Below are 12,802 nucleotides of genomic sequence, written 5' to 3'. Positions count from 1 at the left end.
TGTGTGCGCGTGCGCACAGAGCATGGTACTTAAAGACAGACGCTGAAGCTCTGCATTGTACTGAGCGTGACCTGTACACCGCACAGCGGACGGACACAGGGGCCCTGCTGAGTCATCAGAGTGCACTGACCTGTGCTGAAGCCACGTAGTAGGACGGGCAGGGGAGCATGGGTGGACTTAACGTTCTCATCCTGAATTGCAAGGCATATTGTATGCATGGCTCTTTATTAAGATTAACCTCGAAATGATAAGCTAATTAAAAGTTCTTGTATGGTTTAACAGAAACTTACAGTTTAAAACGTTTTATTTTTCCTTTAAGAACAACAAAAAGTCTTGAAACTGACATTGTCCAGTGGAGTTCTTTTATTTGGATTTAAGCTAGAATAGTTTAAAATGGACCTCGCTCAGCTAGAGAAACAAAATCTCCAACTCCACAGGCTCGCGATGAAAGCGTTGGGTCTGACGACTTCCAACAGAGGATCGTTGCTTTGTGTTCGGGCAGTGGCTTTGGTTACTCAAAACGAGGTCCCTGTCAAGGTGCCCGCACCCCATCGCCCAGGTTACATTTCCCCACTTCAAAAAAAGTGTTCGTCTGTGTGGCTGTAGCGCTCAGTCTTCTGACACGCTGTACGATTTTAAACCACGGCGTGCCTCCAGTATGCACCCCCAGTTGGAAGAGAGACTGGTCCTGTGGACCCCCCTTAGGTGGGTGTAGGGTACCTCTGCCCAGGACCAAGCAGGCAGATCTTGGCACTCGTCTCTGCAGCCACCTCTCTCCTGCCTGGGCATCAATGCCACCAAGGCTCCACTTAGGATTTAATCTTCCACAGCTGAGGAAGGAAAACCAGTACGAGCTGAGAAGGTCATGGTCAGGTAGGCGGGGAGGAGGGGGGTTGGCATGCTTATATAATTACAAACCAAGACTGTGCTAAGGAAAAAAGGCTATCAATTATGACAATAGAAACCACAGACCACCCTGGGGAGGGGAGTGGAGGGGAGGGTGAGAAACTCTAAAGTTCCAGCATCAAAAAGGACACAGCAATTCATGCATTCTGTTTTCATCCCTGCTGTCGCTGGCATTTCCCGAGCTCAGAGGAGAGCCTCGCCCAGCCCAAGGTATTCGATGGCATTACATTCAAACTCGACTTTCGGTTCTACTCAGGGCAGCCTATTACCCTTGTAGAATATGAGGAAACCTCAGATGGAAAGCCAGTGGACTAATGAATCCACATGCCCGTTTCTTCACCTCCAGAGTCAAGTCCACACCAAGCACCAATTCAAAGAGGAAGGGGCGTGAAGGGCAGAGAGGGTGATGCACAGTAACTTTGTACTCCAGAGCGAGAGTTGTACATACTCTTATATTACATCCCTTATACGTACTCTTATATTACATCCCTTATACTTTTCTATTACATCCCTTATACTTACTCTTATATTACATCCCTTGTACTTACTCTTATATTACATCCCTTATACTTACTCTTATATTACATCCCTTGTACTTACTCTATTACATCCCTTCTACATACTCATATTAAATCCCTTATACTTACTTATATTAAATCTCTTATACTTACTCTTATATTACATCCCTTATACTTGCTCATATTAAATCCCTTATACTTACTCTTATATTACATCCCTTATATGTACTCTTATATTAAATCCCTTATACATACTCTTATATTCAATCCCTTATACGTACTCTTATATTACATCCCTTATACTCTTATATTACATCCCTTATACTTTTCTATTAAATCCCTTATACATACTCTTATATTACATCCCTTATACATACTTATATTACATCCCTTATATGTACTCTTATATTAAATCCCTTATACATACTCATATTAAATCCCTTATACTTACTCATATTAAATCCCTTATACATACTCTTATATTACATTCCTTATACGTACTCTTATATTACATTCCTTATACGTACTCTTATATTACATCCCTTATACTTACTCTTATATTAAATCCCAGAAGATCACTAATAACCCCGGAGACAGCAGAAAGGATCACTACACGCGTGATGTTGTAGATTAAGGGGTTCATTGTCAATCCATAGAGTCTAAAGGGCGTGTCCAGCTCCTACACGGACAGAGAGCGGAAATGAGATCCGAGGTTCCCAGCAGCCATCACTCATAGCTTGGCCGTTTTTTCGGCCTTGTGTCAGGGTGGCTGTTTCAGCTCTTACTAGTCAGCAGCTCTCAACAGAAAGCCCCACTCGCACCACCACCTACTTCCCCGCTATCTCAGCTTTTCCAGGGAGAGTTTACAAGTGATGTGAGTGGTGGCCGGATACTTAAAACTCTAGCAGACATTGACCATCCTCAGAGCTTGGGTCACGAGACCGCGAGAGCATGGCTGTCCTCCAGTCGTTAGCTCAGCGCTGAGAACGCACCTGGCCGAGCACCACTGATGTTGCTATCAGGTGCCATCCAGTCGGTCCCGGCCCATCGTGAGCCTGGGCTCTCCCTCATCCAAGACGTAACCCATCGGTCTAATGTAAATAGAGTAAACGTGTGTCCTGGTGGCACAGGGGGTTAGCACTGGGCAGACGCATCCCCTGGTCTGCTCCGGGGAACAGCAGAGGGGGTCTGCTGCCGTGAACGCATCGGACACGGGGCCCAGCGGAGCACTTTGACTCTGGCTCGTGACTCTGGCCTGATGAGTCAGAACGACTCCACGGCAATGGGCGTGGCTTTTTAAAATTTTTTTTTGCAGGTGGGGGTGGCCCGCAGGGGAGTGTGTTAGAAGATATCACTTACTTTCAACAACTTGGTAGATAACTTTAATACGTTATTTACGAGGGTGAGCTGTTCCTTCTTATTTGGCTTCTTTTCCATCTTAAGATATAAATTAATCTAAGGGAAAGAACAGGGATTAAGGTGAATGCTATGGGAGAAAAATGTATTGCATAAAAACGGGCAGATTTTGAAGGTCATGTTTTCATGTAAAATGAATTTTTAAAAAACAGCAGCTATTAATACCAAACATATCACACACCCTCTCCCTAATCAGTCACGTCTCTGCCAAAGAAAAACTATATAATGAAGAAAAAATGAAGCAATTTAAATATCAGAACAATGACAGATTAGTATTACTTACAACATAATTAGCATTTAAATTCCTTGAGTTAAAAAATACTATGTTCCACTCCTCTGGTAACCCCCCAGTCATCTAGTGTCCACATGAAAAATGAATGGAAGGAATAAGAGAGTGGCTTGTAACTTAGTAATACTTTATTTTATGCCGTATAAAAAGCATTCTCCATTATAATTCTAAGGTTATAGAAAGGTCGTCTCGTGTTATCAAATGTTTGTATTTAAAGCTTAGTGCTAAACTTGAAACAAAAAATAAATTTTAACTACTCACTGTTCATGAGAAACAGTTCTCAATCTATCCATGTACTGAAAAGGAAGTTTCTCAAAAATGAATTTTTCTAAATATGTGCTCTATGACTGATTCAGGAGAAATTCAAGAAACTTATTAAACACATTTACATTATAAGTTCTCTAAAGATCTAATACTTGATATAAAATAGGATATTTAAAGTCCCATTACCACAAATACACATACTGTAAGAGAGAGTACAGAAGACGTTCAACCTAATAGATTTTTAGTCTCACAGTCCTGGAAGCAGGTTGGGAAAATATTATCTCCAAATTATAAAGAAGAAGAAAATATCAGACTCAACCCTGACTCTTATTTCTCTCTTTCTCTCTCTCTCCATGTATTATACACACACAAATACACACACCTATATGTTTGCCTTTTAAATCCTTTATATGACTTTAAGTCAACATTGTTTTCATCTTTTGCAGTTTTGGCATGAGACCCTAAATCTGGATTTCCTAAATAAGCTACCCGTTAGACAATGCACCCTTGGTCGCCTATGACTGGACTATAGGGTTACATTCAGATGTGTTGTTACTGTTGAGACTGCGGCTTTGCCCTGTCCCATGCAGCGGCGGCACTGCAGACCTCCTCCAAGTGTGCGCCCTGCCGAGCGGCCCCACCAACGGGAGCGCACTGTGCTGTCACTTCACCGTGGGAGAGCCGATGCTTGTGGCAGGCATTCTTTCCGAGTTCAGTGAAACCCCTGTAGGTTAGGCACTGGGTTGCCAACCACAAGGTCAGCAGTTCAAACCCACCAGCTGCAGAAGATGAGGCTTTCTACTCCCACGAGTTACAGCCTCAGAAACCGACAGGGACAAGTGTATCCTGCCCGAGGAGGTCGCCACAAGTTGGCATCAACTCGGTGACAGTGGGTTGGTTTTTTGGTTGTTGATGTTTTTGAGTAAATGTTTGACTTCATAGAGACTTCTGGTGATACTTCTAGTTTACGGTTTAAAGATGGTCTCACAGCCATAGTTTCAGGGGTTCACCCTGCTTCCATGGCTCCAGAATGTCTGAAGTCCATGAGAACTAGAAGTTCCGCTGTGCATTTTCCCTACATGGGTCAGGGATTCTTCTATAGACTCTCAGATCAAAATGCTATAGACTCTCAGATCAAAATTAGTGAGCGCTAATGGGAGCCAAGCATTCTGGTCTCGGGGCAAAGGAAACATGTTCACAGAGGCAAACAGCCACCACACATTCCTTTTCAGCCTGACTCTCCGTCCTCATTGCACCAGGCAAACACAGCCCTTTTGTCGGGCCTTCAGTGGCTGATGGCGACCTTTTAAGAGCCCAAACATCCTGCTCGTAGCACTCCGACAGGACCACAGGGGCGGGCACCACCGTGGGTTTGAGACGTGAACAAACTAGGAGGCAGAACAAAGGCACGAACACATTAGGAGGCCAATAACTGGAATGTCCCATAAAGCCCTGACCCTAGACCCCCAAACCAAGGAAGCATATCCTCAGAACGGTGTCCACCTGGGCAGCTACTCTGGGCTGTTGCAAATGTATCTATCACATGGCTTTTGCCAATCCAACTTTTCACAGGGGTAGAGCTTGTTGATAAAAATACACTAAGTAGCTGGGCAATCCTACCCTTAATCAAAGATACCACATACATTTCACAGCATTTTTATGGCACGGGTGTGCCAAAGGGTCAAGAATGAATCATTACCTGTTCAGTGAGTAATATGGAAACGTTGCTGTATTTCTTATTGGTTTCAGACCCCAGCGAGGCCAGGCGCAGCAGGAAAAGCAGTAAAGCTGTTTCCCAGATCAAAAACTCCCAATTATAAGCATCATTAAGGAACGTTTTATGTCCTTGGAGAACCTGTAATAAGGACCCCCCCAAAAAAGTTTAGTTTTTCCTTATCGAATTACTTATACTCATCAATGTTTAAAAATTATTTGCAAGAAACCAGTAGTTTTTAAGACCCAAAACAGATGAATTTTAATGCTCAAAGAATTTTATCAGTTTAGTCAATCATTATGTATTTCTTTTTAAGTTTCTTAGATTTTTCTCCTTTTCGTGCCATGAAGTCCAAGCTGCTTTCCCCCAGTGTGCTCACTCATGATTACACACCCAGCATTGTTTAAAGCACTACACTTGCATCATGTCTCAGAGAACTCCCTTACACACCGGGCCGCCCCACTGCATCCCTCATCCAGGGGGATCCTCTCCGAGGATCAGCGCTTCCCTCCAGCGCGGGCTCCAAGTCACCCACAGGCACAGCGGCAGCCACTGTGACTGAGTTACTACATGGCCTTTCTGGTAGGAGCATGGACTTCAGCCTGTCACTGACAGACAGCTACAGTTCAGGGCAGTGTTTTGAAAGGTTCCTTTGACAATGAATGCCATGTGATAGTGTATCAGCTTGTCATTCCCATACAGTAAACCATGAAACAAAAAGGCAATACCAGCCAATTTCAGAAAATGAATGCCCAAGATACTGATCTTTATGCATTCCATTTCATTTATCACAAGTTGATTTTTCTAGATTCATACTTTATAATACATTGCATGTTCCAGTGATTGTTGGGGTTTGGGAACTTTTTCTCCTCATTTTGAGTTGTACCACATCAGCAAACGAAGGTCCCCCACAGCATTCAGCTCCACTCCTTTGAGGGGCAGCTCTGCCCTGTCACCCTGAGAGTGCCTTCCAAACTCAGGGGCTTGTTTTCTGGGACTCTGTAAGACAAATGCCCACTGCTACTCATAAGGAAGTTCACCAGGCCCTTCTTCCTACTCTCTCTGAGTCTGGACGCTCCAACGAAACCAGGGCCAACCCTGCTGGCATTTGCAATACCGGCAACACAAGCCACCGGAGTACAACTAGCTGAACGCGGCGTGGTGGAAAATAGGATGGAATTACTAAAGCACAAAGACTTCACTACCGCTTATTACTTGCAGCAGAGATCTAGCCAATCAACGGAGGGGAATGACCCTCTTCTCAGACAAATCAGGCCTGAGAGGAAGAAGCTGAGCAAAGGGGACAGAAGTCTTCCAGGAAGGACACCTGACACACCTCCCTGCAGTGGGAGGCAGGTAAGCTGGCCCAGCAGAAAGGGTGTGAAGGTGGTGTGAAAAGACAAGGCATTACTGAACAGTGAGAAGGAAAAATATAAAACTTAGGAGCAACTTCTCTCTCCCATTCTGGGCCATACAGCATGTAGACTGTGATGTGATGCTGTGAGGGTAGGCCTTGGACTCAAAGAAACTGGCTAAGAAAGTGTTAACGATTTATGAGTGGCAGCAGCGTCCAGCAGTCAGAGATCAACAGTCAGTCCAGGGATGTCTTCCTGGGGCAACGGCTGTCGGCTAAGGAAAGGGGAGAACCCCAAAAGTTTCAAAAAGCCAGAGCCCAAGATGCCAGGTATAGACTGACCTAGCTGTCTCGAGCTTCGGCTCTTGGAAAAAATGGAGAGAAAGGAGGAGAAGGGGGAGGGGCTCAAACCAGCCACTGTTCTGTGCAAGTCTTCCTCCAGGAGGGAGGTCAGCACTGCTCAGGCAGAGGGAGAGCCAGGAACACTGGCGTCCACGCACTGCTCAACCTTCCCTACTACACAGGCTCAATCTGGAAGGTTCCAGGGGCAAGGCAACCCTAGAGCTTGGGTTTCCGGGTCACTGGGGGGTAGAGACTGGGGCTCGATTCTTAGTGTTCAATAACAGAATGAGAATAGTAAGTTACTCCTTGGGCTGCAAACCGTAACATCAGCACGTGCCAGCCCCACAGTCGCTCTGAGGGAGAAGGTGAGGCTTTCTGCTCTTGTGAAGATTTACAGCCTCAGAAACCCTCCGGGACAGTTCTACCCTGCACTGCTGGGCCCTGAACATTTGCATATACTCAACATATTTATAATAAATGTACACGCGATCAACGAGCCCTTTCCCGCTTCACTGTATGCTTTTCATCGCTGCGTGTTCTCCCCTCGCTCCACGGCCCACGTTTCCAGTGCTCAGCGGCCAGAGGCGGCTAGTGGCTGGAGGGCTCTCTCCTCCCGAATGCTCCTTCCATGACCATTGATATTAAAACAGCGTATTCATGTGGAATCTTCAATACAAGTGATAATGTGTGGCGAAGAGGCTTCATAAAATTCCCGGGGAAATGCCGCTTTTTAGTTCCATTTGCCAGAAACTCTTTGAAGCCTCCTCATCTAACACGACTTATCAGTCAACAATTCTCAACTGAAATTAAGTAGAGTGATCGTTGAGTCTTAAAGGATTTCTAAACTACCTTTACAAGGTTAGAGAAATTAACCAGTAACCGAGATAGCAAAAGAAACAAACACGTCACATTCAATCTGTACATCTAGTTTGTGTCTTTGTACCAAGCGCGCAGTGAGCTGGGTGGAAATGTGGGCGACGCCCTCCTCCCTAAGGTCGCATTCACGGAAGCGCACACGCCGTGCGTTACCTGCGCACAGCAGATGAAAGCAATGGAAAGCGTCAGCAGGAAGACCGAGGACACAACCACGTCGACCGAGCGCTGCGGGCCCCGCCTCTGTGGAGGGAGACGCCGTTAGGGTTTCCGTCCGCGCGGTCGGTCAGCACTGGTTCTCACATCAACACTCAGAAGCTTAGATCTTCTGGGTGGAACATGAATGCTCACAGCCCAGCGCTAAGGAGTTTCCAGGAGAACTTTAAAACATCCCCCAAGGTCAAGGGGAATGATGCAGCACCTATCACGCTGGCCCAGGAAATTTAAATGTCGTGTGCCCTCTCTAAGCAAGATGGAGGGTGGCAGGCTGGCACTACGGGTTAAGCTTCGGCTGCTAACCACCAGGTCAGCGTTCACCGTGCAGTTGCTCGTTTGGACAAAGTGCTCCTGGAAAGATTTAGTCTTGGAGCCCTCGAATGGGAAGGGGCCGGGCGGCAGTGGGTGATGAGCTCTGCCGACAGTTCACCTCTCACTGAACTTCCAGAAAGGTTACTGGGCACTGTGAGCCTGGCCGGCCTGCTGGCGGCTTCCAGAAGCATCGATGAGCTCAAATGCATTCTATCGTTAATCAAACAAAACTCACCTTTAGATAGGAACGAAGTGATAACCATATCTTAATGTTCTCCACCTTTTTAAGTCTGAAATGAGGTATTTCATATTTCTTGGCTTTCCTGGCAGACGTAATATGACTGAAGAGTTTTGCAAATAAAAATCTCTAGAGGTTAAAAATAGAAACCATAACATAAAATGCATGTTAGACTGTGTGTGTTTATGTAACTGCAAGCAGATTAAACAGGATGAAATTCTAATTTGTGATCACGGAGACAGCAGTGAGCAAATGTGGCAGCTCGTTCCTGACTCGGTTGCTTCGAAGGCACGTCAGACACTGCGTCCCGCCATGGGGCGCTCACACGCACAGCACGGCATGTACTCTGGAGGAAGACCTCTGAGACGCCCCAACTTCACCAACACAAAATGCTTATTCAGGCTTCCGGTGCCCCACGCCCAACCCCAGGGACATCACTACTCAGAAGCACATTTCTTTAATATCTCTTCAGTACTATGCCCTCAATCCATAGCTCTTGATCAGATTTTAAGAGATTTACATCTCACCTGGCCATCGTTCATGAAAACATGACCCTGCTGAGAATTTCCTTACATGCTACAACGTCAACAAATGGCAGCAGCACACTGGGGTGCAGACACCCCCAGTCTACACGGGCCCCTCACTGGCTCAGTCTCCCCCTCCTACCCATGAGGCTCTGCAAACGTCCAGCTTGCCAGACGCCATTTGTAGTTCCAAGTGGAATGTGTCACACCTGTAAAGTCAGTTAGCACAAGTGGGCCCCCCGCGGACGCGCTGTCCACACGCCCTTTGGGAGGGAAAGAAAAAGGGGGGAAACAGTGCAGGGGAATAGCCTAACAGATGGCAGACTCGCCTCTTCTCTTTCTACTGACCTGTTTATATGTTCTCTCGGCCACACACATCATAAAAAAAAACATCCACGTAAGACACAGCCGTTCAAAAAAGTTGATCGCGGACAAAACAATAATAGGTACAACTGGTGGCGCCCCACAGAAGAGAGCCAGGATCTCCTCGGCAGACACGGACGTCAGCTGGTCAAGGCTCTTCTCGCGGACGAGGCGATGCACAAACGGAAACAGGGCGAGCGTGACGGTGACGACGTTGCCCAGCATCTGGTAGCCCACTCCTTGCTGATAGGCATTGACCTGCGAGCACATCGAAAACGCCGTCAGCACTGCAGAGCCAACCGGGCTGGTGCATCACCACACCCATCGGTAAAACCAGATGAGCAGAAACGTGGGTGAAGGGAGACGTCGGGCAGTGTAAGACGTGACAAAATAATAATGACGTATAAGCTATCAAGGGTTCAAGAGGGAGGAAGGGTAAAAATGAGCTGATACCAAGGGCTCAAGTAGAAAGCAAATGTTTCAAGAATGATGAGAGCAACAAATGTACAAATGTGCTTGGCACAATGTATGTATGTATGGATTATAAGAGTTACATGAGCCCCTAATAAAATGATTTAAAAACAAACAAACATTGAGAAGTACACATTTCTAATGCCAAACGAACAAATGTGTGACTTTTAGAACTTATTCCTGTAGGCTTGGATGAGATAAGGAATATTTGTGAAGTATTACGAAGCACTTGGCCATGCTAACACAGAGTGTACCAAGTGTGAAGAATTAAAAACACCACCAAGTACAAAATGTAACTGCGTGCGCGTGTGCGTGCGCGTGTCTGAAAAGCAGAGCCGTCCTGCTTTGACTCCTAGGTCGAGGCAGCAGACGAGCTGCAAAGCCCGCGAGCTTCAGGCCCTCACCCTGCTCATGATGACGCCGCTGATCTCCAGCACAGACATGTCCATCTTTTTGCACTCGCTCCCTTCCCAGATGATCGCACTAACTCGGTCAGAGGCAGGGCTCGAGTTCTGGAGCCAGAATAAATGGTTCTGAGAAGGAAAAACAGGTACAGCAGTTGGCACCACTCCTTTCTCTCTTCCCGCCATCAGTGTCCCCCCCGCCCCGCTCCCGGCTATGTTTCCCAGGCATCCTCGCCCCTCCTGCACACAGAGCATCACTCCAACGGCCTCTACTGTGCTGATTTCGGATCCTTGTTCGCACCTGGGTAGAAACTAAAGGTCTTTTCTCGTGAGGAGTGGTAGGGCTCTGTGACCACCCAGCCTGCTACAGCTGTGGCCCAGAGGCCACGCGGCGACTGAGAAGGGAAGGCGGCCGGCCACCACAGGACAGCCTGGGAGCAGTCACCGGTAGGTAGGAGCTGTGCTACCAGACCTCACAGACCACGCTGTCAGCGACTGAGCAGTTGAGCCTTTCTCTAGGAAGCAGGGCACAGTGCAGCAGACACCCACGAGGAGAAGGCCACACTCGGGCCCCGCCACACCCTGCCTAATTCGTCAAGCACCGTTCAAGTTCCATCGCCCCCGCAGGGTCTACTTTGGCATCATGAGCCTCGCGAACGGAGCTATTCTCGCAAATGAAGACGCCTCGCCATCCACACCAGCCTAGGCAGCATCAAATACATGCAGCTTCTAGAGTGCCCTTGACTTACTTCCTACATAATCACTTTGCCTCCAAAATAAAGTTTCTAGAAAAAGACCAAATGGTGTAATTTGGTCTTTCAACTACAGTGCTTAGCATAATGTCAAGCATTTATTGTTCTACTCATGGATCCGATGTTATCCAACAATTAAGCATCTACTTTGTAGGATGCAGGAACCCTGGTATTGCAGTGGGTTACACAGTGGGCTGCTGACTATGAGGTTGGGTGTTCAAAGCCATCACCTACCCTGGGGAAAAGCTGGGATGTTCTACTTCTGTAAAGATTTTAAGTCTCGGAGACCCATCGGAGAGGTTCTATCTTGTCCTATCGAGTCACGGTGAGTTGCAACCGACTCGGTGGTAGTGAGCTTGTGTTGTGTGTGTGTGTGTGTGTGTGTGTGTGTGTCTGGTTTAATGCAGCACACACTGTGACTGTCATGGAGAATGAAACAGATGCGATCCTTGCCATCAATTTCACAGATTTCTGAAGGAGAGCATGAAATAGCTGCTACTCAGCATGGTAAGGGAAGTATGACTGAGGCGTCATCAGGAAAGCCCTCCTAGAAGAAGTAAATTCAAACCAAGACTCGAAGAATAAAAAGGAATACATCTTCGAGGGAAGTGTGAGAAGCCAGTATGTTACAGGCCGGACGGAGAGGGAGGCAGGTACATTTCAGAAACATGAAGCTCTAATCAAGTTAAAGAGCGCCACGCAAACAGCAGGGAGGGAATGGCCAGAGATGAGAGTCTCTCCGAGCAAATAAAGGATCAGAAGCAAATGATCCACAAAGGAGGGAGGCAATGGAAGACTTTTCAGGGGAATGATATTAACAAATGGATGTTCTAGAAGCATCCCGCTGGCTAGTGAGGACAACGCAGGAAGGAGGACAAGCGTAGAGATGCCATCTTAACCACCCAGATGAGAGATGTTAATGGGCTACACAACCCAGGGGGAAACTGGAGGGCAGGTTCAGCGAGTTAGAGAGCAGAATCTGAGGACTCAGTGGAAAGGTGGTGCAGTCAAGGTCTCCGTCTCTGACGTGGCATTCAGGGCTGGGTGGTTTTAAGGGACGTGGGAAACAAAAGGAGCAGGTTGGGCACCAGGGATTGGAAAATAATGAATCTCATTTGGCATGGGGAGTTTATCGTGTTATTCTCAGAAATGCCTTAAAACGATACTGTGAATACCCAAACGGCCCAAGAGCATCATGAGGCTGAGGGGCAGGAATGAAGGTTGATGTCGTTTAGAAGAACCTTCAGACTGACGGTAAAGAATATTTAGATTCACTAAATATTGGGCGAAACACTGGGGCATGCAACAGATCAGCAAGGGGAGCAAAGCAATGAAGTCCCTGGGGAATACCAAACATAAACTTTGGGGCCAGGGCATGGCACCCCATCAGACTCGACCAGAAAACACTCCTGAAGGCCACCAAACATACCTGTAACTATTTATAGGCTTTTGTTTTTTCGTCGTTGGTTTTTGTTGTTTTGTTTTGCTCTGTCTTGTTTTTGTGCTTAATCACTGCATGTCTATCTGGATAAGACAGGCAGAATAAACAATCTGGAGGAGAAAACAACAGGACTAACAGTTCCAGGGGGACACAGGAGGGGGGGGGAGGAAATGGAAGGGGGGTGTCAACCAACCCAGGGATAAGGGAACAACGAGTGACCTAAAATCGATGGCGAGGAGGGTGTAGGAAGCCTGGTGGGGCTTGATCAAGGGCAGTGTGGCCAAGAGGCATTACTGAAACCGTATCAAGGCTGAACATGATAGTGGGACAAGAAGAAAGTAAAAGGAAATAGAGGAAAGAACTAGGAAGCAAAAGACATTTATAGAGGTCTAACTACAGGCATTT

The 12,802-nt window shown here is 46.8% G+C and overlaps 1 protein-coding gene across 4 annotated transcripts in view; it reads right to left on the bottom strand.

Annotated features, from left to right (window-relative positions):
• Positions 1–348: 348 nt before the first annotated feature.
• Positions 349–12,802, bottom strand: part of PHTF1 (putative homeodomain transcription factor 1) — a 27,731-nt gene continuing 15,277 nt past the window's right edge. For 3 of the 4 annotated variants that reach the window (XM_045291938.1, XM_045291940.1, XM_004699164.2), the window contains 8 exons: positions 10,205–10,333; positions 9,315–9,587; positions 8,440–8,571; positions 7,833–7,919; positions 5,093–5,248; positions 2,784–2,879; positions 1,978–2,103; positions 349–830 (listed from right to left, as the gene is read on the bottom strand). In XM_045291938.1, coding sequence (XP_045147873.1) covers positions 810–830; positions 1,978–2,103; positions 2,784–2,879; positions 5,093–5,248; positions 7,833–7,919; positions 8,440–8,571; positions 9,315–9,587; positions 10,205–10,333 — 1,020 coding nt within the window. In that variant the 3' untranslated portion in view covers positions 349–809. The remainder of the gene's footprint in view (positions 831–1,977; positions 2,104–2,783; positions 2,880–5,092; positions 5,249–7,832; positions 7,920–8,439; positions 8,572–9,314; positions 9,588–10,204; positions 10,334–12,802) is intronic. The other variant, XM_045291939.1, reaches the window with a different exon arrangement.

This window comes from Echinops telfairi, unplaced genomic scaffold (assembly GCF_000313985.2).
Source record: "Echinops telfairi isolate 266 unplaced genomic scaffold, ASM31398v2 ScPeMD7_443;HRSCAF=831, whole genome shotgun sequence".
Taxonomy (NCBI): domain Eukaryota; kingdom Metazoa; phylum Chordata; class Mammalia; order Afrosoricida; family Tenrecidae; genus Echinops; species Echinops telfairi.
Note: the sequence above shows the minus strand (reverse complement) of the source record. Positions and strands in the feature narration are given on the sequence as shown.